Raw genomic sequence first — 27,278 nt, forward strand, 5'->3', positions numbered from 1 at the left:
AGTTGATTTTTACATTTAAAAAAATCATTGTACAGGATGTGGACGTCACTGGCTAGGCCAGTATTTATTGCCCATCCTGATTGCCCTTCAGAGGTGGTGGTAAGCTGCCTTCTTGAAATGCTGCTGTTCCTGAGGTGTAGGTACACCCACAGTGCTGTGAGGGAGAGAATTCCAGAATTTTGACCCAGCGATAGTGAAGGATCGGCAGCGATATATTTCCAAGTCAGGGTGGTGAGTGACTTGGAGGAGAACCTCCAGGTGGTGGTGATGTTGGGTATCTGTTGCTCTTGTCCTAGATGATTATTGTTGTGGGTTTGGAAGTTGCTGCCTAAAGGACCTTGGCGAGTTCCTGTAGTGCATCTTGTATATGGTTCACACAGCTGCCGCTGTTCATTGGTGGTGAAGGGATTGAATGTTTGTGGAAGGGGTAGCAACCAAACGGACTGCTTTGTCCTGGATAGTGTCAAGCTTCTTGAGTATTGTTGAAGCTGCACTCATCTAGGCAAGTGGACGGTATTCTGTTACACACCTGACTTGCGGCTTACAGATGGAGGACAGGCTTTTTGGGAGGTCAGGAGGCGAGTTACTCATCACAGGCTCCCTAGCCTTTGAAGATAACGCCAAACTCTTTTAATTGTTTGGCATAATGTGCTTGAGCAGTTCCTGCGCTTCTTACGTAAGTACACAGCTCAAACAATGAATGGCAGCTTCATTTTTCACTTCCTTGTTAAAGATCAACTTTGTAGTGTGGCGTATCACATTACATTGAGGTCAGTTAAAGCATTGTGCTGGGAAACAGTACCCAGTTTCACTAGAGCAGGAATGTGCCAAGCAACAACATTGCAAACCATTATTCCCAAGCAATAATGCTTAAAAAATAACCTTTCCAAGCTTAGCACAATATGATTCAATCATCACAATCCAGCAGGTAAGGAATATAATTGCAGATAGGACAAAGTTTCCTGGACAGGAAAGGTTGAAGTGCCAGGATTCAGAGACAGGTTGGACAATCCTGACATGACATTTATTCCAAAACTCTTCGCAGAGCAACCGGTATGACAGTGAGTCTAACACGGCATCATTTGCTTCTTGTGACAATTGTCAGGCTGCCGATTGGCAAAGATGCAGCTGCACCCTGATCAAATCATCTATAGGGTGTGCACTTTTTAATCGGAGGCTAGCATCCCTGTGGTTTCCTTGCAAATGATGGATGTGGCTTCCTCTCATGCACTGTCCGTTCCTACTCCAAACCAATTTCTAGGAGAATTCCCTCGTAACAATGATTTTCCCCCCTAGTATGGACATGACCAAGTTTGTGGCATGAGGTGTTTCGACTTGTGAACGCTAAATACAAGCCCCTGTAGCTCTAAGTATTGTCTGAACCATTGGAACTTAAAATGTTTAATAATCAGCTGAGTTTTTCCAGCATCTTCCGTTCCTCTTTCAAATAGCCATCTTTGTGCCGTATGTTGGTTTTCAGAAAGATGTGTTGCCAAGTGGGAAAAGCAATGAGACTTTATAATTTTGAATTCTCAGATTGTTAGAGGTAGGATTAAAGTGTTTTTGATTTTGCTGACATTCATTGACATTCTTTTAAACAGTTATTTTCAGTTTTCTGCCACTTAGTGTTGTGGTGTTCATTGTTTGCACTCCCAGATGTTACTTGATGAGCTATTGTTTGCTTATATGGATGATAACATTGGCATTTTAGTAAATGTTTCTTTCAGGAACACAGCCTTGAAAGAATAATAGAACAAATGATGTTTCTTTAATGTTTGCTTATTGTTTTGAATTTGTATTTCAGCTGAGCATCTATACTTCAACAAAAAGCAGTGTTACTGAAGAAGCCAATATTAACCTCATGTTGAAGATAGAAAACTTTGATGTGAACTCTAAATTTGAGAGGTAACTACTTCTGAGTTTTATACATTTTATTTGTTTATTTGTCGTGTGGGCAACCTATAAGTCACACATGAATTACGGTGCGTCTTCCACACTTATATGCGGGTAGAAGGGTATACCAATAGTCTGAAAGACACTGATCTCTACTTCACTTCAGTCATTCCAGAAAAAAGAAGTAAGCGGGAAAATGAATTAGTGCCACTTTATTGCCAATTAATTCCTAGATTTGAAAAACCATTTCTTTTAAATGTGCCAAAAAGACCTACGTACCATACTTATCTACAAAATATGACCATTGACTATGGTGGGTTCCAGAGTAGTAGTGGGAGAGGGGGAGCAGATTGAGAAGGAGGGATAAATAATCCCAAAGAAGTTCAGCACCAGGATTCATGTTTTGTGAATGCTCAGCGCTCTTGTAGCTTTGAGTGTTGTTTGAACCATTTAAACCTTGTGTTAAATAACCAGCTGAGTTTTTCCTGCATCCACTATTCTTGTTTCAAAAAAACAGCTGTGTTTGCTCCAAGATACAATCTACGCTTAATTGGAAGTTGTTTAATTCAATTTGGATGTTTTTGAGTATAGAATGCTCCTTCTGTGTTACTTGTTTAATTTGAGTTTCTGGGTAATTCTTGTTCTTCATGTAAAAGTGACTTTGATCAGGGGTCGATTAGTTGCTTACCCATGGAGGCAGGAATTATAATGTGGAATAATTGGCAGTCGGCTCATAAAATGATTATTCTCGGCTTTCATTTGTAGAACATCCTTCTAACATTGAATATTAACAACTAAATCCTTGTCTTTCTGGGGAGCCCATGCTGTGAGGAGCTTTTGAATTCCAAAATCAAGGCCTCTACATAGTTGTGACTTCAATAGCTCCCATTTTCCTAACCTCACTCCTATGTTCTGTAGCTCCTTCTGAATCGCTACTGCGGCACTCATCAGATTTATTTTTCCCAAGATGCCCATGGTTTGGTTTTTCAAATAGCTTCTCTTTCTCAGCTTCATACAAGCTGACAGGCTCAACCTCACTTACTCTTCCGGCACTGTTTCCATATATTTTAAAGCTTATTAGAGCTTTAGAAATGTTACAAAGGTTTATCTCCCTATCCAAACTCCTCATACATGTACCCAAGTGCATACTATTAATTGAGTCTCAAGGTCTGGTCAAAATCACAGTTGTGTGCTCCCTGACTGCAACCACAGCTTAAAGTTAAAGTTTATGTATTAGTCACAAGTAGACTTGCATTACCACTGCAATGAAGTTACTGTGAAAATCCCCTAGTCGCCACACTCCGGCGCCTGTTCGGGTACACTGAGGGAGAATTTAACATGGCCAATGGACTTAACCTGCCTATCTTTGGACTGTGGGAGGAAACTGGAGCACCCGTAGGAAACCCACGCAGACACGGGGAGAATGTGCAAACTCCACACAGACAGTGACCCAAGCTGGGAATTGAACCCGGGTCCCTGGCGCTGTGAGACAGCAGTGCTAATGACTGTGTCACTGTGCCGCCCCAAATTGTAATGGTGTTAAGTGAAATGTAGTGAGGGCTCATCTCCATTTTGACAATTGTGAGTCTGTAATACAAAACTGTCCTTAAACAGTGCAAAAATCGTTAATACTGTATGGGAAACAAGATTTGTCTCCTGCTCCCTTGTTGAAAATGTGTCCGTCGATTTAGGTTGTTCGTTGTTGCTAAAATAGTCCTTTTCTCATTTTAATTATGGATACAGAGGATAAATACCCAACACAGACTTCTTGCGTCAGTTGGCAAGTTTGCTCAATTTCTATGTAAATGCATTTTTTAAACTAGTCTTCATTGCACAATACCATTCACATTAAAGTAGTGCTGCGAGGGAAAAGGCATGTTGTGCAAGAACTGCATAATCTTCATTGTGCTGTTCACTCTTAATATGGAGAATTTTGGCAAAGTTAATGAAACAGTCTAAACGATTTATCTTTTTTTAAAGGGGGGGGAAAAAAAGAGAAACACATCTCCAGATTAAACGCCAACAAAGAACTCAAAGACTTGCTTGAGATTTTAGTATACAATTTGTTTGCTTTTTAAAATAAGTGATGATTTTGTCTAATAACAACGTAGTCTGTTAAATACTATGTTCTTTGAATCTGAGCAATAACTGTCAAATATCATTAGAGATAATTAGAGAGATTGCGTTTTCATTTGAATATAGTTTCACTCTAATAATCACCTGAATCTATTTTGATTTCTATGTTCTTTAACATTCAAATGTGGTTTACCATGAATGTTATTTTTTAATTAATGTACTGTGCCATTGCTCTATGGATTATTCTATCAAACATACATTTATTTATCTTTTTAAAGGGTCGTCAATGTTTCATTACCAAAGAAAGCCCGTAACAATGGGACGCTGTACACGCATTTATTTCTCCACCATGTTGGCATGCTACCTTGGCAAGACAATAATCACGTATATGCCAGTGGGCACCTTACAACATACATGATTCCTAAACCTGAGGAAATCAACTTAATTACAGGAGAGACTGAGGTCCAAGTACGTATTTGGAAAGCAACAAATGGAGTTATCGTTAAAATTAAAGTGGCCTGACAGAGAGTGCAGTGAGCGGGGAGGTGTTATGAGCTGGTGACAGTCCAACTCAGCCCTCCTAGACAAGCACAGCCTCCTGGCATTACCTGAACACGAAGGAAGGCGCATGAACAAAGAATAATCAGCCCTCCAAGCCTGTGCCGATCGTGATGCTCTAACTAAACTAAGTTTCAACTTTATTTCGAATATTATTAATTTTAACAGATTGTAAACATAGGGCCACTGTTGGTGGTTTGCTCCAAGGTTAGGAGCAAACTGATATTGCATTTGGAAATGAGAGGCAATTTCAGCAAAAGTGGTCATTTTTCTTTTAATTATTAATGGGTTCGTTCTCCCCTTAATTATTTCCTGACTGGCTGCTTGAACACTTCAACCCAGTGGAACACAGCCTTTGTATCTTGTTCAACCTTGAACTGAGCTTTGAGCCCTATATCCAGTCCATCAACCAGTACTGCCCACCTCCAACTTTGAAGCTTCATTTGACTGTCCCTAACTCAGCCCCATTGTAGCTGCAATTCCCAGTTCGTGGCTTGGTTCTGTGCTCTCCACTCCTCAACCTCTGCTTTGTACAAATTGTAACTTCTCTCCTCCCTGCACAAATTCCTCTTTACCTGTCACCAGCTTCTTTCTCTCTTTTGCCACTCCCTTCTCAGCATCTCTAAAATTCTCATCCTTGTCATCAAATGTTTCTATGGCCTGTCTTCTACTATAACATCTAAGATCTCGCTCTCTGCTTTCCTCCTCTCCCTCTGGTGTGCTCTACCACCCCCTGCTCCTCATCTCTGGCCAAACTTTCATATCGTGCCCCGTCTTTGGCTGCACTTTTACTCACCGCCTCCTCTTGCTTGGATGTATGACTCACCTTGAGAGCCTTTGCTGTGTTAAAGGCACTGTATAAATAAAGTTGTTATAGCGATCTTGGTTCAGTGGGTGACTGTATGTTCCATATTCAATTTTTTGCACATGAAAGATTGAATCCTAGGTTACAACACTTGGGGAGGATTTTCTATTCCTGAAGAGCATATATAGTACAACATTAAGATTCCACGTGGTGGCCTGGAGGTCCAGTTTAATTACTGTTGTGTTATTCAGGTCATTTTCTTCAGCGACCTGACAAACTTGCTACCTCTTTAAGAGTCTTATTAAGAGTCATGAGTAAGCAATACTCTGTTTTGTTGCACAGACAGTAAAGTTCAACAGATTGAAAGTAGAATAATTGCATGCCAGTTAACCCACAAGAATGAACTTGCAAGGTATCGGATCTGCTATAATTGTTGATGCATTGTAAAGCTGCCAATGATATCATATACCTGGGTATTTATCGCCAAAGCATATGGACGTTATTCATTAATCAATTCCCAGTGCTCACCCAGGGTTATTTTATGCGTTTTACCTTTTTAGGAGTTTTACAATGCATTTTCTGGTTGCTGTTGAGTTTCTCATTGCGCAAGGTTAATTACTTTTTCCAGAATCAATTTAACCTTTATTTTTTTCCCACAAAACCAGGAAGCAGCTAATGCTGAAACTAAAGCTGCAGATCAGCCTGTTGCCCACTGGCGTTCCAAACTCACCGTCAATATCATGTCTGACAACTTCACTTTTGACGGATCTGCACTTCCCGCTGATGTACACAGATATTTGAAACTGTAAGTTTATGACTAGCTGCAGATATTTTAAGCAAATCTTAATACCGGCATTGCTAAGACATTTGAATTCCTCAAATTATGTAAAATTTGATAAAAACGATTAGAATTACTGCAAGTTGTAACAACTTGGATGTTTTATGTTAGAGAGTTTCTTTTAAGGGTGCATGTGACAGGCGACAGCACCAAGGAGATTCAGGTTGAATATAAAAAGTACAAAGTATAAAAAGAAAATAACATTAAAGACGAGTATGCAAACACACTGACGACAAACACAAAAAGACATCTAAAAGTCTTCTAGTCTTCTACTTACCAGTTAGTATTCATACTAACTCTAAAAAGGGGTTTCAGGCAAGTAGAGAGGCTGATTATGGACCAACCTCTGTTGGAGGCAGAAGGCACGGCTGAGGTACTAATTGAGCACTTTGCATTGGTGTTTATAAAGAAAAAAGGCTTTCCCAAAGTTACAATACATGAGGTGGTTGCTGGGATGCTGGATGAAATAAAAATACATAGAGGAGGTAGTAGTACAGAGGAAGGCGATGGCCTAGTGGTATTATCGCTAGATTATTAATCCAGAAACTCAGCTAATGTTCTGGGGACCCGTGTTCAAATCCTGCCATGGTGGAATTTGAATTCAATAAATAATTAAGAATCCACTGATGACCATGAAACCATTGTCGATTGCGGGAAAAACTCATCTGGTTCACTAATGCCCTTTAGGGAAGGAAATCTGCCACCTTTACCTGGTCTGGTCTACATGTAACTCCAGAGCCACAGCAATGTAGTTGACTCTCAACTGCTCTCGGGCAACTACAGTAAGAGTTTTAACAACACCAGGTTAAAGGACTTTAACCTGGTGTTGTTAAAACTCTTACTGTGTTTACCCCAGTCCAACGCCGGCATCTCCACATCTCGGGCAACTAGCCAGCGATGCCCTTGTGCCATGGTGTGCTGCAGGGATCGGTGCTGGGGCCTCAACTGTTTACCATTTACATAGATGATCTGGAGGAGGGGACTGAGTTTAGGGTATCAAAGTTTGCTGATGACACGAAGATGAGTGAGGATGCGGAAAGTCTGCAGAGAGATTTGGATAGGCTGAGCGAGTGGGCGAGGATCTGGCAGATGGAATATAATGTTGGCACATGTGAGGTTATCCACTTTGGAAGAAATAATAGTAAAATGGAATATTATTTAAATAGAGAAAAATTACATCATGCGACTGTGCAGAGGGACCTGGGGGTCCTTGTGCACGAATCGCAAAAACTCAGTCTGCAGGTGCAGCAGGTGATCAAGAAGGCGAATGGAATGTTGGCTTTTATCATGAGGGGGATAGAATATAAAAGCAGGGAGGTCTTGCTGCAACTATACAAGGCACTGGTGAGGCCGCAACTAGAGTACTGTGTGCAGTTTTGGTCCCCTTATTTGTGAAAGGATATATTGGCCTTGGAGGGAGTGCAGAGAAGGTTCACCAGGTTGATACCGGAGATGAGGGGTGTAGCTTATGAGGAGAGATTGAACAGATTGGGTCTGTACTCATTGGAGTTTAGAAGGCTGAGGGGTGATCTTATAGAGACATATAAGATAATGAAGGGGCTGGTAGAGGTAGAGAGATTCTTTCCACTTAGAAGGGAAACCAGAACTAGAGGGCACAGCCTCAAAATAAGTGGGGGCCGTTTCAGAACAGAGTTGAGGGGGAACTTTTTCTCTCAGAGGATAGTGAATCTCTGGAATTCTCTGCCCATTGAAGTGCTGGAGGCTACCTCGTTGAATATGTTTAAATCACGGGTAGATAGATTTCTGATCGATAAGGGAATTAAGGGATATGGGGAGCAGACGGGTAAGTGGAACTGATTCGCCTCAGATCAGCCATGATCTTGTTGAATGGTGGGGCAGGCCCGAGGGGCTAGATGGCCTACTCCTGCTCCTATTTCTTATGTTCTTATGAAAGAATTTAAAAAAGTAGTATGGCTGGCAGTACCGGATAAGACACCTGGTCCAGATGGGATGCATCCTAGATTGCTGAGAGAAGTAACAAAATAAATTGAAAAAGTTATCACAGTCTTCTTAACCTCCTTGGATACAAGGTGGTGTCAAAGGATTGTAGGATTGTAAAAATGTTGTTCAAAGATGGAACGATTGATAAACCTGTCAATTCCACACTAGTGAGTTTAATGTTCATGGTGGGGAAAGTTTAGAAACAATGAAGTTGCTGAAAATTATCAGCCACCAGGACAAATGTAGACTAATAACTGAAAGTTAGCGCACACACGTTAAGGACAAATGAACTTGATTTTTTTTGATGAGGTAACAGGGTGGATGAGGGCTGTGTAATTGATGGACTTTCATGAGGCCTTTGACCAAATATCAAATGTTGGGCTTGTTGGAAAAATAAAAGGGACAGCAGCATCATGGATGCAAAATTGGCCCAGGGATAGAAATCCGTTGTGAACGGCTGCTTTTTGGACTGGAAGGAGGTGTAAGATGAAGTTTCCCAAGTTTTAGAGCTAGGACCATTACTGTGACATATGTTAATGAGTAGGTATAGGGCACAATTTCAAAAACATTTCCAAGTTGGGAGATTATTAAACAATGAGGAAGATGGTAGCGAACGTCAAGAGGGCAAAGTCAGGCTGGTGGAATGGTTAAAGATGCGGCAGGTGGAATTCCGTACAACGGACGGCACGGTGGCAGAGTGGTTAGCACTGCTGCCTCTCAGTGCCAGGGACCTGGGTTCGATTCCAGCCTTGGGTGGCAGTCTGTGTGGAGTTTGCACGTTCTCCCGGTGTCTACGTGGGTTTCCTCTGGATGCTTTGGTTTCCTCCCACACTCCAAAGATGTGTAGGTTAGGTGGATTGGCCGTGCTAAATTGCCCCTTACTGTCCCAAGCTGTGTAGGTTAGATGGATTAGCTATGGGAAATGTGTGGGGTTACAGGAATAGGGCTGGGGATGGGGGAAGAGGGCCTGGGTAATATATTCTGAGAGAGAGTCGGTGCAGGCCGATGGGCTGAATGGCCTCCTTGACGCTGTAGGGATTCTAGGATTCTATAACCTGAGGCGATACAACTTTAGTAGGAAGAATGAGGAGAAATGATACTAAATAGTACAATCTTTAAAGAGAGTGTGCGAAGAGAGAGAGAGACACCCGGGGGTACTTGTGCACAAAGTTTTGAAGGTGGCAGGACAAAATAATAAAACCCTGAATAAAATATGTGAAATCCCAGGCTCTCTAAATGGAGGAATGAAGTACAAAGCGAGATATAATGCTGAAACTCTAGAAAACACTAGCTCAGCCCAGAGGGAGTATTGTCTAATTCTGGGAACCGCATCATTCAGGACATGAAAGCTTTTTAGAGGATACAGAAGAGATTTAAAATAAAGGTTCCAGGGATGAGAGATTACAGTTGTGTGGATAGACTAGAGAAGATGGGGTTGTTCTCCTTGGAGCAGAGGAGGCTGCAAGATTTGAATGAAATCTTTAAAATGCTGAAACGTTTAGCCAAGTAAATACTTGGTGCTTATGTGTGCTCGAATTCTTTTTCCCTCCATTGAATTCTTTTTCTAGTCAATTATACTTAGAAGCACAAATATATGCTTTAAATGAGAAGAATCTTTCTGATCTTTCAAAAAGGTTTATTTGACCAAGAACCACTTCTTTGTTAACACTTCAGTTGTGATGTTTGGTATCCTAGGATTCAGCATGGAAAGGCTGTGCAGTATCTTCCTATACTGTTTGTTGATGAATTAAGCAACCGAGTAAGAGATTTGAAGGTGAGTTCCTTTTATTCCTCTCTCTGCCTCTTCCCCCCCCCCCCCCCGCCCCATTAATTGGAGAAAACCTTGTTATCACACTTAAATGTACAGATGTGCTTCATTCCATGTTCAATCACTGTCAAATTTTATCTAATGAGAAAAGTTGGAAAGATTTTCTTTACGTATTTTCTTTCACTATCCTCTTTCTTCCTGACCCTCGCCAGGCAGCCTGCTCTTCTGCTCACTCCTCTCAAAATACCCACTGGGAGATACCAAAGATCCTTAGGCTTTCCAATCCAATGTAGGAACATCTGGCATCCCCATGCTGATGTATTTGAATTCTGTAACTCTTCATGTGGGAGTTCAAGGGCGACACAGTAGCTAGCTTTGCTGCCTCATAGCTCCAGGGACCTGGCTTCGATTCCGGCCTTGGGTTGCTGTTGCAGAGTTTACACATTCTCCCCACGTCAGTGTGGGTTTCCTCCAGGTGCTCCGGTTTCCTCCCACAGTCCAAAGATGTGCAGGTTAGGTGCATTGGCCATGGCAAATTGCCCCTTAGTGTCCCAAGATGTGCAGATTAGATGGATTAGCCATGGGAAATGTGTGGGGTTACAGAGAAAGGGCGGGAAGATACTCTGTCAGAGAGTTGGTGCAGACTCGATGGGCCAAATGGCCTCTTCTGCACAGTAGGGATTCTGTGATTATGGCTGTAAATTCCCAGTTTACCCATCTGTGGTATGAAGCACCAGCGTTACCATCTGTCGCCCAAGGTATTTCCAAGAAATAATGTACTTTGATCTGGATGGTAAACTCTACACTCACTATGTAGTTGTTTGGCAATCCTCAAAATAAAGGAGCATTCATCACCAGAATAGTATAGCAACTTACCCAGTAATTTACTAATCAACAGAGGGAAGTAATGATTGGATTATACTTGATGTTTGAGTACTTGTATCTTAATGTATTTTTTGATGTTCTGCTAGATTGCAAATCCCATCAAAAAAAGGTTGTAAATTGGATATTTTAGAGCAGCATTGTATGTGTGCTTTCCTTGAATTAAGCTTTTTCAATGCTCCAATTCCAGAACAATGTGCTTTCTGTTGTCTAATATTCTGAAACTTTATATTGCAGATTATAAATGCTACATCCATTAGGTTACCTCTTACGATCTCTTATGATGCCATATCACTTGGGAAACTAAGATTTTGGACCCACATGCAAGAGGCTGTCTATTCGTTACAACGCTTTGGTAAGCCCTTTGTCCCTTCAAATGGCCAGCTACTATTTTTTTTTTAAGTGTAATTTTTGTTATCAAATTGAGTGATGTCAGTACAGAGGAGTGGGAGTTTTCCCCATTTGTGCAACCATGTAAATATTGGTTAAACTGGCATAACATCTCAGTGAGCAAACGTTCTTCACCACTGATATCAAGACATATGTTGCAGCAACCTCAGAAGAGCATTATTTTCCATTTCTCATCTCAACAGTCCTGTGCCACAACCTTCACCACTTGCTGATTTGGAACTGTATTATGGGCCTTGCTACATTGTATGCCCTACTGCTGTTTCCCTGAGTTAGAGCTACCCAATATTTCAGTCTTGGAGAATGTTATGACTCAACCATACAGTAGTGTGTTATGAACACTTATCAGTAATTTTGCTTTTTTTTGGAAGAATGTTGCAGGTGTTTCTGTGGCCAGTGGAATCCATATGAACTGTTTCAGTTATACTTTAACCTATCACTCTCCATTTGATCGTTGCTGCATTAATTGCATCACTTCCCCCTTAATTCACAGTGGGTTAAGAAAATAAATTAGGACTGGAATAAGAAAGGGCAATTTAGTCACGAAAGCTCTCGTTATTGCAATTCATCATCTCTCAAATACGTCCAATGAGAGCCTTTTGCACATTCTGCTTAAGCGCTTCATCAACATGCTTGGCATTTTGAGCAAAGACGTCTCCCGAGATGTTTTAAATGTATTTTTTGGCTGATGAGGAAATTGTTTAAAAAGTTTATTTATTAGCGCACAAGTATGCTTACATTAACACTGCAATGAAATTACTGTGAAAATCCCCATGTCACCACACTCCAGCACCTGTTTGGGAACACTGAACACTTAGCAAGGCCAACGCACCTAACCAGCATGTCTTTCGGACTGTGGGAGAAAACCGGAGCACCTGGAGGAAACCCACACAGAAGCGAGGAGAACATTGCAGACTCCACGCACACAGTTACCCAAGCCCGGAGTTGAACCTTGATCCCTGGTGCTTTGAGGCAGCAGTGCTAACCGCTGTGCTGCCCCACTCGATGCTGTGCTTAGTTGTTTTGTGAATGACATTGAAATCCACACTCAATGTTGAAAATTACAAATCACACCATTGACTTTGGATGTAGTGATTCTAATTGTAATTTCTGCTGGAAGCAATTCCTCCTTCAGTGTAGGAAATCCCTGTCCGCAGCTTCACCATCTCATTTACAGAAGACCCAGCTGTTGGACTATTTTGCATGAGTTGTAATGGTATTAATTATATTGAAATTTTGTTTCATTGCCAGGATTAATTTTACTTAATCCCAGAAGCTGCTTTATAGGAAGAAATGACGTTTACTTAAACCAAAAAAAAATCAGCTGTTTTTTTCCCCCCCTTCTTTTCCCAATGCACATTTTAGGTTTCACTGAAAAAGATGTTGATGAAGTAAAAGGGATCTTTGTAGACACCAATCTCTACTTCTTAGCTTTAACATTCTTTGTCGCAGCATTCCATGTAAGTTGCATTTAAATTGGGAGCTTTGTTCCCTTGGAACCATTCTATCTGTTGTTTAACATACTCGGACTTGGGGGCACTTCCCAGTGAGAGATCCAAATATATAGTTAAAGATTGTTTTATTGGGTGTTTGGTAGATTGTAGTGTTACCTGTCTAATTCAAGAAACCAGTGTGTGTAAGAGAACTGTTTTTTATTCATTCATGAGAAACGGGCGTCGCTGGCTGGCCAGCATCTATTGCCATCCTTTGTTGCCTAAGGGCAGTCGAGTCAACCACATTGCTGTGGCTCTGGAGTCACATGTAGGCCAGACGAGGTAAGGATGGCAGATTTCCTTCCCTTTAGGACATAAGTGAACCAGATGGGTTTTTCCGGCAATTTGACAATGGTTTCATGGTCATCAGTAGACTCTTAATTCCAGATTTTATTTTTATTGAATTAAAGTTCCACCATCTGCCATGGCAGGATTCGAACCTGGGTCCCCAGAACGTTAGCTGAGTTTCTGGATTAAGAGTCTAGCAATAATACCACTGGGGGAGGCAAATAGTTTTAATGCTGCTCTCCAGTAATTCTGTAGGTCAGATATTGAAAGCAATCAGCCACTAATTCTACCCACTTTTTACTTTACTAATTTTGTTTGCAAGAGCTATAGAATGCTTATTGGGTAGTATCAAAAATAATACAAACCCAATTTGATATTTTCGCAGCAAAAATCCATTAAAGCATCAATTCATGTGTACTTACCGGTGCATATGAGTGTGCTTAAACTTTTTAAAGTATTTCCCGTGGTACTATGTCCATTCCCGGTTTAAGGGCAAGCATAGTCCATTCAGCACACCCTTGCCACTGCTGTTGTGTATCCAGCTACTAAAGGGTGGGCCACTGTGCCTTGCTTGCTGATTTTTCCAGCCTTTTCAATGAAAAGTGCAACAGTGAAAGGGTCTGGTTTAGATTGAGATTTCTAATCACTGCACGTCCCAGGCATAGTTCTGTGTGTGAAGCTCGAGTTTACTGCATTCAACAGATTGGTAAAATTACACCTGGGACAGTGCAGTAACATGATCGGCACGGTGGTACAGTGGCTAGCACTGCTGCCTCACAGCGCCAGGGACCCGGGTTCAGTTCCGGCCTCGGGTCACTGTCTGTGTGGAGTTTGCACATTCTCCCTGTGTCTGCGTGGGTTTCCACTGGTTGGTCCGGTTTCCTCCCACAGTCCAAAGATGTGCAGGTTCGGTGGATTGGCCATGCTAAATTGCCCCTTAGTATCAGGAGACTAGGGGGGTAAATACAAGGGGTTATGGGGATTGGGCTTGGGTGGGATTGTTGTCGATGCAGGCTGGATGGGCCAAATGGCTGCCTTCTGCGCTGTGACTCTATAACTCTCTGGAATACCCAACACCTAATGTGACCAAAAAAAAAAGAAGAATCCACGGATATGGGTTATTTTATTGCTTTGAAACATCTATTATCTGACCGTTCAATTTCATCTTGGGTTTCTGTAGTGCTTTGTTTCTTTTCGCAATTTGGGGTATTTTTTTCTACATTTTAAGGTGTTATTTGAAAACAATTTATTGTTACAGTCCTGCATTAAATATTTTACTTGTCTTTTTTGTGCAGCTCCTGTTTGATTTCTTAGCTTTTAAGAATGACATTACATTTTGGAGGCGAAAGAAAAGCATGGTTGGCATGTCTACAAAAGCAGGTAAGAGTTCAATGCAGCTAATGAACAGCAACCCTGTTTGTATGGACAGGCAACAAATGCTGTGCCGACATCCCAGAAACATTGCAGCCTCAGCAATGACTATCGGCTTACTTTGTACTGTACCCTTTTGTTTTACTTTTTTGCCCTTGGACGTCCCATTTTGGCTTGCGGTGTTGATGACAGGCTGGTTTACTGATAATCTTGAGGTTCCCGAAATCTATCTTAACAACGGGCTACTGAAGTGAACTAATCGAGTTCCTTTAATAAGCAAGATGTTAAAATGTTAAAATTTTTACTTTTAAAACAAAATTACCCCACCTCCCTGCTCTGTTTATTCTCTGTGTATTTATAAAATGTGCTGTATGGATGCCCAGTTACAAGTTTGTTGAAACTGTCTGTGTGCGTGTCTGTCTGTACGTGTGTCTGTGTGTGTGTAAATGTGAATATAATGTGCATTAATAGGTGTATAGATCCTTTTTACTTAACCATTGTTGAAGTACAGTCCCATTTAAAGCATCCACATTTAAAACTGGCAACCTCTGGTAAAAAGCAGCAGCTGTTCACATTTGCATCCCTGTCCGTTTCAAAGTTGGTGGCCACAGGGTTGTCAGTGCTCCACATCTGGAAGAGACAGCATTGTGCATTCGCTTGGGCTTCTGTTTCTCCTACGGTTTACAGTGCAGATTCAATATTACTGAAGATTGTTCCACAGCCTCAGTTCACAACAGAGGCGAAAGGTGGCTGGAGCAAGTCAACGGTGACAGCAAGAGTGGTTGTACTGTAAACCTGGGTGGAAATCCGGCTATTTGTTGATACTTTCACTGTCAGATCAGAACACTGCCCTTAATACACTGTGCTTCAAGCAGTACTGTCTGATGTTGCATATGAAACGCCTCCTGAATTTCGGTTGGTATTTATTTACCAGTAACACTGAGCAATGATACACCTTCACTTGGGACATGATATACCTTTGGCCAATGATATAACGTACTGCCAGACTTGGTGGGATGTATATTTTTTCACATGTAAATTAAAATACTACTTTTCAATATTAAAGTTTTGCTCAGTAGACACTCAAAGCCAACTAATTAGAATTATTTTAAATTTTCTTAGCTCTACCGCGTCATGTCGGCACATAGCGGACAAATCGCATTCACGTGATTGCCCTTTTGAAAGCAGTGGGGACTGTAACAATATTGATAGAATTGTTGTTCTGAGTACTGAAATGAGATTCAATTCCTGATCTCCACTGAGTTAATGAATCTCAGATGGAACAGAGTCAAGAATTGGTATTTGTGATCCCGGCCTAAGGATGGCTGGAGCAAATGGTCAAAGTTCCTGTTCTTGATGATTGGAAGTGCATATGTCATGGAGTCATAGATAGTCATATATGTGAATATGGACCTTACAAGTCCACATTCTGAGAGATACGGTGGTGTAGTGATATCGCTGAGCTAGTAATCTGGGTTCAAATTCCACTACGGCAGCTGGTGAAATTTAAATTCAAATAATAAAATCTGGTATTGAAAGTTAGTCTCGGTAATGGTGACCATTAGACTATCATCAATTGTCATTAAACCCCTACCTAGTTGACTAGTGTCTACAAGATACTAATGTGCTGTAGGGAAGGAAATCTGCCATCCTTATCTGGTTTGGTCCACATGCAGACCCACAACAATGTGGTTGACTCTTAACTACCCGCTGCAATGGCCTGGCAGCCACTCATTTCAAGGACAATTAGGGATGGGCAACAAATGCTGGCCTGGCCAGTGATGTCCACATCCCATGAAAGAATAAAGAAAGAAAATGTCTACTCACTTTTTAGACTATGGACTGGTTATGTTCTGAACCATAAGATCTTTTTAAGGAGAGAAAAACTGAAGGAGTAAGCGTCCTTGACTGTTAACTTGTTTATATTTTGAACAGAACCGCACATGTCTGTTAAACATTTGACCTTTTGACAATAGCCAATCATTTAAAACGGATAGGAAAATGATTAGTTGAATGTAACATTTTTTTCTCCCTCTGGTTCCCTCTTGCAGTGCTTTGGCGATGCTTCAGTACTATTGTGGTGTTTCTTTTCCTACTGGATGAGCAGACCAGTTTACTAGTCCTTATTCCAGCTGGCGTTGGTGCAATCATCGAGGTAGAGTAAAAATCTGAAATTACACACGAGATCAATATTTACTCTTGGGCATTGGAGCAACCTTTAAGACGCTTAAAAACTTTTTACTTTGGAACTACTATCAGTATTTATTTTTCGCTTGTGTAAATAAAGAGTAACTTGTGTGTTCCTTTGTACTGTAGGTCTGGAAAGTTAAGAAAGCCTTTAAGATGACCGTTAAATGGCATGGCCTAAGACCAATATTTCAGGTGAAGTATGAAAAAAGCTGGGTTTTATTTCACAAATGCACGGCGATGATTTTGCATATACTAAAGTACTTGTTTGAGCTAGTTTTTAGGTTGTGGACTCAGCTAAGCTCTTTAAGCATTAGACAGTCAAGGGTTGTTTGTAGGAACAGTAAGAAGTCTCACAACATCAGGTTAAAGTCCAACAGGTTTATTTGGCATTACGGGCATTCGGAGCGCCGCTCCTTTATCAGGTGAGTCACCTGATGAAGGAGCAGCGCTCCAAAAGCTTGTGATACCAAATAAACCTGTTGGACTTTAACCTGGTATTGTGAGACTTCTTACCGTGCCCACCCCAGTCCAACGCCGGCATCTCCACATCATGTATGTAGGAAGTAATTGGTTATGTTGGCCTATTTCTTTTAAATTCCATATGATGTTTATTTTGAAGCAATCGCTACAACTTGCTGCTGTAGATTCTTACCACCAGACTCTGGCAGACTAGGTTTGGAACTGGGTTAGAAACCCAAAGTTAATGAGTTCCATGTCCACCTGTCCATGGAAAGTTGTGAAATAAACACAAAAATTTGCAAATTAACATCCTTGTCAACCTCGGAGTCACGGACGAATGTCCACGATAGAATTGGTAGACGTGGCCACTACCCCATCATTGTAAAAGGGGGAGAAAAAAACACTTTCACCACAAAATCATCCTCCATTGTGGGGTGTGCACTAATATTTGGTATTTGAGACAAACTGAGAAAATCTCGACATCTCTGAAATACTGTGGGTTGTCAAGAACACAATTACATCCCTTCAAAATGTATCCCTCAACCATCCCCTCCACTTATTTGTTCTGTGGCTGCTGCATTTTCCTACATTAGAACATGGAATCTACTTCATTGGCTGCGAAGCACTTTGGAATATCCTGACATGATGATATGCACTACAAAAATCATTTTTAATGCAGAAAAGGTGCCCTACGGCCCTTCACAGAGGCATAATCGATAAAAGATACGCCTCGAATCAAAGGAGATTTTAGATGAGGTGACAAGAAACTTGGTTGAAGAGGAGACTTTTAGGGGAAGTCTTTCAAGAGAAAATGTAGGAAGAGAGGCAGAGATGTTTGAGCAAGAGGTTGTTCTAGAGCTAGGGCCTTGGTGGTTAAGGCTTGGCCGTCAATGAAGGGGTACAGGAAGGGGGAACAAGTGAGGTGCCAGAGGTAAAGAAGTGGGGACTATGGAAGCAGTTAGTAGGCCTAATGGAGGCTCGAGATGTGGAGAGGGCAATACCACGAATGGATTGCAGCACATGGATGATAAACCAGAAGTGTTGGGGGGGTGGAGTGGGGGCACACGGAATGAACTTCAATTAGTAAAGACATAGGTGAACGGATTGGTACAGCAGAGTTTTGGATCAGCTGAAGTTTTCTAAGGACGGAACATCGTCCAGAGCATCACTGGAATAGCCTGGAGGTGACAAAGGCCTGAGTAATTGTTTTGACATGCCGAGGCAGGGTTGGAGCTGGGTAATATTACGGAGGTGGAAGAAGGCAGTCTTTACAATGGAACAGATGAGGTTTGATGTTTGACTCTGTGCCTATCAAGGATTTGAACCAATTGGTGTTGCATTTGGTGGCGAGGACATGGAGTTGATGAATCTTCAAGAAAAGGTTATCTAATTAGTTGGAAGATTAATGGAAATGTTGTCGAGGCAGCAGGAGATTGGCGTCCTAGGGAGACGGGAGAAACTAGATAGATATTGGATTAGAGCTAGGTTAGGGTGGAGTGGTCTATTCCTCATTATTTCTCCACATGGACCTTTGGAAGCCTGCTGGATCGGAGGTATTGGTATCTGACTTTTCTCCTCCCAAGCCCGAGGAAGCTGGGCCAGATTTTATCAGACACCACTTAACCGAAGGAATATAACCATCAGTGTCAGGGCATTCCATTTTACAACCTACAAGTTGTCTGTGACACATCTAAATTTAGGTGAGCAATGAAATGGATTACTGTGGGTATTTTCTTTTTGCAGTTTGGAACATTTGATGAATCTGAAAGAAAGACTGAAAAATATGATACTCAGGTATTTGGCTTATTCATGCTATTCTACTTGGGCTTAGCCTGATTTTTAAAGAGAAAATAAAAATAATATCTTGTTGAAACATTATTGGCTTTGAAGCTTGTGCCTCAGTCTATACTTGAGTAAAGATAATCTGTGTTATCCCAATTTGAGCTTACGTTTACTCCTATTAGAAAGAGTGCGAGCTGATTCTAAATAAAACGGTGACATATTTAAGCGTTTGATGCAATTTATTAGAAATGTACGGTCATTTTTATAATTTGTAGTGGGTATGATTATCTCTCTCCATTTTAAACATGTCCTGATAGTTGTGGATTTTCCTCCCTCTCTGTTTAGGCAATGAAATACTTGTCCTATGTGCTTTATCCCCTCTGCTTTGGTGGAGCAGTGTACTCCTTATTAAATATAAAGTACAAAAGGTAACTATTAATGGCCCTTGATTTAAGCTTAACCTTTCCATGAAGATTCAAAAATAAATAAATGATCTAACGCATTGGATTTGCCATATTTCATATCTTTTCAGTTGGTACTCATGGTTGATAAATAGTTTAGTTAACGGTAAGTGTCTCTCTCACATTCCTTTTTTGAGTTTTTTTCGATACAGCAAATATCTAAATGACTCTTTATTTATTCTTGCATGGCCATTAAAATGTCGCTGTGGTTGTTGCAGGTGTTTATGCTTTTGGATTCCTGTTTATGCTGCCTCAACTGTTCGTTAATTATAAGGTTGGTGATCAGACAGTTTATCCAGCTCTTGTTGCAGCTATTTTAGGAGCAATTAACCCATCTCGCTTGGAAATGAAATGATCCAGATGCTATGTTGTAGTATTCTCCTTGGCTCTTTTGGTGGATTCAGATATCTGCTGTTCCTTTCTGAGAAGGCGGCCTGGTTACCAGAAGTGTGAGACGGTGGCCTTGGATGCCTTGAGTTACCATTGACGCCTTTCTCTTCCTCCATCTCCCCCACCTTCCTCCATCTCCACCCCCCCCCCCCCCCCCCACACCCTTGCCAGTTTTGTATTTCATTCTGTGAGAAAGCTGTCGCAGAGATTAAGGAACCACAAATGCATCTGGCATCCAAAATTGGAACATCCGGTGAAGTCTCCCCGAAGACTCAGTGGGTAAATGTACAATTTTGGTAGGGTAGTGTGGAGAAAGACGATCGGCAGCGCCTCTCTACGTTCCCCACAGCTCTGTGTCTTTGGCTGGAGGGGATTTTGGGTAGACAGTGTGCAGGGGGAGGGGGCATTTGTTCAAGATCACAGTCTAATGAGTTCTGGAATCGATTGAACTTGCCTCATTCTCAATGCTCAAAAGGTATGTCTAGCTAACTATAGCTCCAGGGTATGGGTCAGAGTATTGGTCCACACATTAGAAATGGTGAGGGCAACCACTGTACAGGAGGGCTATCAGCACTATTGCAGATTGATGAGAGTCTAAAAAGCGACTATAGGAAACTTTTAGCACATGCAATATATCCAAAAAAAAGTTCCCTTCACATCAGAAAGATGTGCGGGTTAGGTTGGTCGGCCATGCTGAATTGTCCCTTAATGTCAGGGGGAATAGCAGGGTGAATGCTTGGGTTATGGGGACAGGGCCAGGGTGGGATTGTTGTCGGTGCAGGCTCGATGGGCCAAATGGCTTCTTTCTGCACTTTAGGGATTCTATGATCAGAACTTTAAAAATATGCATTGGTTTTGAATTTGATGCTGGGACATTGCTACATTAGTCCATAGATCCCTCAGTGAAATTTGTAATAAATATGGAGCATGTTAAAATTGAGACATTTTTAATACAATAAAAGTAACCGGTCTTGTGTTAGACTTGGAACCACAAAACATTAGAGTTCTATGTAGTGATCATTGTATGCAGCATTGTTAAATTAGAGACATGGATGGTTCCAATTCAACATTCTAATGGACAGTTTAAGCTCGTTCTGTTTGCGTTTTGAAAGGTATTGTTACTGTTTTTACCCATTTGACCCTTAAAGATGAGCAATTCTAATTTGAGGGAAAAGAAATACTGTCAGCAGTTTTCTAAGAAAACATCTCCTCTCTTGCTCAGATTCTGTTAGATTTATGAAGGCATGCTACGCTGACTCTTTTAGATGGGCAAATTTGAATGACTTGTATGGCAAGTTCATCTGCTGCCTGTCATACATGGGCACTCAATTGTAGCTTTTTAAAAAATATTCATTTTCAATATGTGGCCGTCACTGGGTAGGCAGCATTTATTGCCCATCCCTAATTGCCCTGAGCAGGTGGTGGCAAGCGGCCTTCTTGAACTGCTGCAGTCCATGTGGTGTAGGTACGCCCACAGGGCTGTTAGGGAGGGAGTTCCAGGGTTTTGACCCAGTGACAGTGAGGGAATGGCGATATATTTCCAAGTCAGAACAGTGAGTGACTCGGAAGGGAACTTCCGGGTGGCGTTGTTCCCAAATGTCTGCTGCCTTTATCCTTCTCAATGGTAGCAGTCATGGGTTTGGAAGATGCTGTCTAAGGAATCTTGGTGAGTTCCTGCAGTGCATCTTGTAGATGGTACACACGACTGCCACTGTCTGGTGGTGGTGGAGGGATTGACTGTGGAAAGGTTTGCACTCATCCAGGCAAGTGGAGAGTATTCCATTACTCTCCTGACTTGTGTCTTGCGGATGGCGAACAGACTTTGGGGAGTCATGAGGTTAATTACTTGCCGCAGGATTTCAAGCCTCTGACCTGTTCTTGCAGCCATAGTATTAAATGGCTAGTCTAATTCTGGTCAATAGTAACCTGTGGTGTTGGTAGAGATAATGCCATTGAATATCAAGGGGAGTTGATTAGATTATCACTTGTTGGAGATGGTCATTGCCCGGTACTTGTGTGATGTGAATGTTACTGAGCCCAGTTCTTTTTGCAGTGAAAATCCACAAGCTACACTTGAGCATTGGATCCTGGCCAACCTGTGTGTTTTCTTCCCCTCTTCCTCAACCCCTCTTCCCGCAGAGTACCCAACAGCAGCTTCCCAGCTGAGGTGTTGGGGCTTCTTTATCTCTGTGGCTTAATACTATACCAGATGACATCTTTAACCACTGTCCCATCAGGGGAGCCAATAACTATTGTCTCTAATGGGAATGAAGCTTGCTTGATGCAAAATATTTGTTTTGGAGGGGGAAAAAAACTCAAGACATCCGCCAATTAATATTTTCTGTTTACTTGCAGCTGAAATCTGTGGCACATTTACCATGGAAGGCTTTTATGTACAAAGTAAGCTATTAATTTTATTTGCATCTCAAAATTTACTCAAATGTCACATGATGCTCAAATGAATTAGAGCAAAACCCAGTTCCTCGCATGTGGTGGTTGCGATCTGTTGCCTATTGCATGGAGAATTCCACATTCTTGGCTGTGCCTTTTTGCTATCGGCCACCTTGTAAATCACATTGGGACGTCTCATTGTACATACTGAGCACAGTAGAATGTAAGATATTGACTTTATTCCTGTCCACTTCTGCCTGCAGCTTAGAACAGTGTCAGTGTGCGCTTGTCAATAGCAGGTTGACTCACTCCCCAGATTTGAATTTTGTTTTGAGAGTTCAGAGAATGTCAATAATGTAAATAATTTAGTCCAAATGATTTTACAACATTAACTTAGCTAATTTAATCTTTAAGCTTTGTAGTTTAAAAAAATATAAATAATTGTGCTCCATTGCCTTGGTTGAGATGATGGCTGTCCTAGGTGGCACGGTAGAGCGGCACGGTAGCACAGTGGTTAGCACTGCTGCTTCACAGCTCCAGGGACCTGGGTTCGATTCCCAGCTCGGGTCACTGTCTGTGTGGAGTTTGCACATTCTCCTCGTGTCTGCGTGGGTTTCCTCCGGGTGCTCCGGTTTCCTCCCACAGTCCAAAGATGTGCGGGTTAGGTTGATTGGCCATTCTAAATTGCCCCTTAGTGTCCTGGGATGCATAGGTTCGAGGGGTTAGTGGGTAAATATCTAGGGATATGTGGATAGGGCCTGGGTGGGATTGCGGTCGGTGCAGACTCGATGGGCCGAATGGCCTCTTTCTGCACTGTAGGATTCTATGATTCTATGATTCCAGGCACTTTGCGCTCTTGTATCTGAATGTGCTATGGTGGCCTTTTGCAGACAGATGGCACTAATTGAAAATATAGCTGAGTTGTGGAATTGGAGCATGCTGTTGGTGTAATGATGGCTGTGTACTCCATATTCTACCATTTTTGAGCATCTGGGTTTATATTAACCACTGCATTTGTGATCAAATTATGGGTGTAGCAATAGTGCGCCTTTATCTGAACTGGATATTCATACGCTTCATACATGTACCTCTCTCATCTTCTCAATGGTGGACCATGAGATGGTAAAATGAGGTTATATACGGATTAAAAGCAAATTTCTGCAGATGCTGGAATCTGAAACAAAAACAGAAAATGCTGGAAAATCTCAGCAGTTTCAGATGGCATCTGCGGAGAGAGAATAGAGCTAATTTTTTGAGTCTAGATGACTCTGTCAGAGCTGATGAAGGGTTATCCAGACTCGAGACATTAGCTCTGTTCTCTCTCCGCAGATGCTGTCAAACCTGCTAAGATTTTCAAGCATTTTCTGTTTTTGTGTCATATATAGATTGTTAAACTGCTTTATTTCCAAGCAAATGAAAAAAAGAGAGAAATCAGTACAACCTATTAGTGAGTTACATTCAGGTCTCTAACTTGATTGCAACCAAACAGCTCTAACAATCCATCTGCATTCTTCCTCAGAGCCTGGCCACAGCTTGTCATTATTGTTTAAGATTGGCACGTGTTTTAAATGGAGCTGACATTACCTCCCCCAAAAGATTATTCAAAAACTCTGCACAGTGACAATGGCAAAAATATCTGCGACACTGTTACTACTTTTAGTTTAACTTGTTTTCTCAACCCAAAGGTGGGCTCCAATTTGTTCATTAATATAAATGTGGATTCATGAGCCACTAAGCACAAACTTCTACCCTGGAATTGCTGTTTTATAGTTTATACTTCCATTGAGTTTGTCCTAGGCTGGTATTATCACTATAGAGAAAGTAGGTTCAAATGCCGAGATGTACAGTAGATTGAGAGATATCCCTGGGCCAATTGTAAAGAAAAGGTTATGTGAATACTAGAGAAGTATAATATCAGAATGTTTTAAATGTACCATCTTTTGACAAACGAGCAAGCAGATGTTTTATTTTGTAGCCAATTTTATGTATGAAGGACAGAATACTAGTTCCTTTTTTTCAACCACTGCTGCCTCCAGTGTAAATGGAACACAAATCTTTTTGATTTATTATTGTCACATGTATTAGTATGCAGTGAAAAGTATTGTTTCTTGCGCGCGATACAGACAAAAACATACCATTCATAGATTACATAGGGGTTGAAGGAAAAGAGAGGGTGCAGAATATAGTATTGCAGTTACAGATAGGGTGAAGAGAAAGATCAACTTAATATATGGTAGGTCCATTCAAAAGTCTGATGGCAGCAGGGAAGAAGTTGTTCTCGAGTCTGTTGGTACGTGATTTCAGACCTTTGTATCGTTTTCCCAATGGAAGAAGGTGGAAGAGAGTATGCCCAGTGTGCGTGGGGTCTTTGATTATGCTGGCTGCTTTTCCAAGGCAGTGGGAAGTGTAGCCGGACTCAATGGATCAAATCTGATCACTTCCTTGTGATGGCCGAGCAGAAATATTAATTAATTATGGCCAATTGTAAGTGTAGGTTTGTATTCTATTGTGTTAATCCCGTTCATTTAGCAATTTTATATGCATTATCTAATGTTTTCCACCTTCTGACTGAAAACAATGCACCTCTTTAATTGTCACAACCTGTCTCTCGTTGCAGGCGTTTAACACCTTTATTGATGATGTCTTTGCGTTCATCATCACCATGCCAACGTCACACAGACTAGCTTGCTTCCGAGATGATGTAGTGTTTCTTGTTTATCTCTACCAGAGATGGTAAGACTTGCTAATGTTGCAGTGTGAGAAAATGAAACTTTTAAACTGCTGTATTTTACCTTTCAAGCCGAGGTTTCATTAGAAAGATGAGGAAATGAGTAAAGTGCTTCAATTTGCTGAATTTGAATTGAACCCAAACAACAGTTTCTGGGTCCAAAATTCTTGACTAAAATGGATTTAAGTTTTCTTCCCTGCAAAATGTATCCTTTTTTTAAAAGTTTATTTATTAGTGTCACAAGTAGGCTTTCATTAACACTACAATGAAGTTACTATGAAAATCCCACAGTCACCACACTCCGGCACCTGTTCGGGTACACTGAGGGAGAATTTAGCTTGGCCAATGCACCTGAGCTGCACATCTTTGGACTTGGAGGAAGCCAGAGCACTTGGAGGAAACCCACGCAGACACGGGGAGAATGTGCAAACTCTGCACAGACAGTGACCCAAACCAAGAATTGAACTGGGGTCCCTGGTGCTGTGAGGCAGCAGTGCCACTGTGCCATCGTGCTGCCCCATATCTTGATACAAAATATGCAGCGGCTGCTATAAGAGATGACAATGCCACTTTGCTCTACAAATATGTTATTATAAAATCACACAGCCAATACATATCCTGGTAATACTGTCGTGGCAAACACAGTGGAAGAATGTTTCATATTTTTCATATCGCTGTTATAATCAGTGACACATCTCAAAAATGAATTTTTAAAAATATCACAGTAAACCACGATGAGCACAAAACTTCCAACAAAAGGAAAACATTGCCTCGGAATTTCTTTTATCAATGCATTGTTGTCTTTAAGTGCTGCCTCACAGCACCAGGAATCTGGGTTCAATTCCCGGCTTGGGTCACTATCTGTGCAGAGACTGCACTTTCTCCCCATGTCTGCGTGGGTTTCCTCCCACAGTCCAAAAGACGTGCTGGTTAGGTGGATTGGCCGTGCTAAATTCTCCCCCAGTGTACCCGAACAGGTGCCGGAGTGTGGCGACTCGGGGATTTTCACAGTAGCTTCATTGCAGTGTGAATGTAAGCCTACTTCTAAATAAACTAAATCAGAATAACTGGATAGATTTACCTTTTTAGTCACACCCCCTGTGTAATTCTGACATTGTGTTATCTTTCATTGCAGGCTTTACCCAGTGGATAAAAGCAGAATTAATGAATACGGTGAATCATATGATGAGAAAGAGACTGCGAAAAAGCTGCACAAAGAGTGATTTTAGACTGGGTTTTCGCTGCTAACCATCTTTTGAAAGCTCTGCTACCTGCAGCACAGCCACTTCACCGTTGATCCTTTCCTGCTTATGACTCAGGATGAATATATCTCCAGCAGCGCCTGCCTTTCTGGATTTATAACTCTGGGTCTGAGAGTTAAACAGTATTACTCTTATAAAGAAGATAAAAGTGTAAACTATAACGTTGTTTGACAGCAACAGCTCAAATTTGTATCTTTAATGTGATTTCCTTCAAGGGTCCAAGCCGATGTGGTGTTAATTGATCAGAATGGTAGATAAAGTTAGCCAAGGACAACTTCACCTAATGACCAGAGTACTTGAGCATTATCTTACACTACTCTTACTGGCTTGCTTTTACTTTACTGGTTTGCAAATGGTTTTGTTTTGAGTGAGGTCATTACAACATTTATAATCTGACTTGATGTCATTGTTTCTGTGTGACTGGTTATTACTGGAACTGTAGTTCTGCATTCCATTTATTTATTGTATTAGTAAACCATGATTCAGCCAAACGAATGATCGAAACATTTGAAACTAATCCAGGTTAGCATGGAGTGGACCTTTCAAAAAAAAAATTCAATTCGGACATTAAACTTGACCACATCATTGATTTGTTGAGGGTAACAGACAATAAGTATTTTTCAAGTTAAATAAAAGGATAATAATTTGTTAGACTCGATTCTCAAACACTGAAATCAAACCTTTGCAACACTTTTAATTTATTCAGCAGTATCACTTTGATTCAGTTTTTTAAAGGAATATGGTAGAGAAAATAATCTTGAGCTAATCTGTGGGAACATTTAGCTGTTTAGAAATTCTGATTTATTTTTGACTGAGGGTTCACCATTTCAGGTTAATGACAGTAAACGTTGGTTCGAAGTTGAAAATGGCTCTGGTCTCTGTTGATTTAATAATTGACATCGCTCACTAATCTGCTCCGTAGTGCTCTGTCTAGGTTTTTCTGCCGATTGGTAAAATTTGCTTTGATTTGCCGAACAGATGTAATGATCTCTCTGTTGAATATGCATTCTTTTTTTCTGGTGATTTGGTTATAAAGTTATTTTTTAATAATACTCACCAAAAGTGTTTTCTGCAGTTTTTATATAGCTGTGATGGTGAACGCAACTTTTTTCCAAATTTAAAACACATAGGTACTAAACGTTAAACTATTTGCGGTGATGTCTGATCTTTTCTAAGGAGTAAGTCCCAGAGCCTAAGTGCTGAATGTTGTTGGATATCTTTTAACTTATTTTTAGTGATAGACACTTAGGCTCTGGATGTTTTTTTTTTACTG

The 27,278-nt window shown here is 41.1% G+C and overlaps 1 protein-coding gene across 3 annotated transcripts in view; it reads left to right on the forward strand.

Moving 5' to 3' along the window:
- The window catches only part of clptm1l (CLPTM1 like), a 32,802-nt gene extending 5,745 nt beyond the window's left edge, over positions 1–27,057 (forward strand). For 2 of the 3 annotated variants that reach the window (XM_078198631.1, XM_078198640.1), the window contains exons 3-18: positions 1,805–1,905; positions 4,248–4,437; positions 5,998–6,137; positions 9,828–9,906; positions 11,020–11,137; positions 12,556–12,650; positions 14,267–14,351; positions 16,394–16,497; positions 16,659–16,724; positions 18,735–18,785; positions 19,119–19,201; positions 19,306–19,340; positions 19,453–19,508; positions 21,980–22,024; positions 24,633–24,748; positions 25,879–27,057. In XM_078198631.1, the coding sequence (XP_078054757.1) occupies positions 1,805–1,905; positions 4,248–4,437; positions 5,998–6,137; positions 9,828–9,906; positions 11,020–11,137; positions 12,556–12,650; positions 14,267–14,351; positions 16,394–16,497; positions 16,659–16,724; positions 18,735–18,785; positions 19,119–19,201; positions 19,306–19,340; positions 19,453–19,508; positions 21,980–22,024; positions 24,633–24,748; positions 25,879–25,966 (1,452 nt within the window). In that variant the 3' untranslated portion in view covers positions 25,967–27,057. Of the gene's footprint in view, positions 1–819; positions 929–1,804; positions 1,906–4,247; positions 4,438–5,997; positions 6,138–9,827; positions 9,907–11,019; positions 11,138–12,555; positions 12,651–14,266; positions 14,352–16,393; positions 16,498–16,658; positions 16,725–18,734; positions 18,786–19,118; positions 19,202–19,305; positions 19,341–19,452; positions 19,509–21,979; positions 22,025–24,632; positions 24,749–25,878 lie in introns of those variants that run through there. The other variant, XM_078198649.1, reaches the window with a different exon arrangement.
- The last annotated feature ends 221 nt before the right edge of the window (positions 27,058–27,278 follow it).

This window comes from Mustelus asterias, chromosome 2, assembly GCF_964213995.1.
Source record: "Mustelus asterias chromosome 2, sMusAst1.hap1.1, whole genome shotgun sequence".
Classification (NCBI taxonomy): Eukaryota; Metazoa; Chordata; class Chondrichthyes; order Carcharhiniformes; family Triakidae; genus Mustelus; species Mustelus asterias.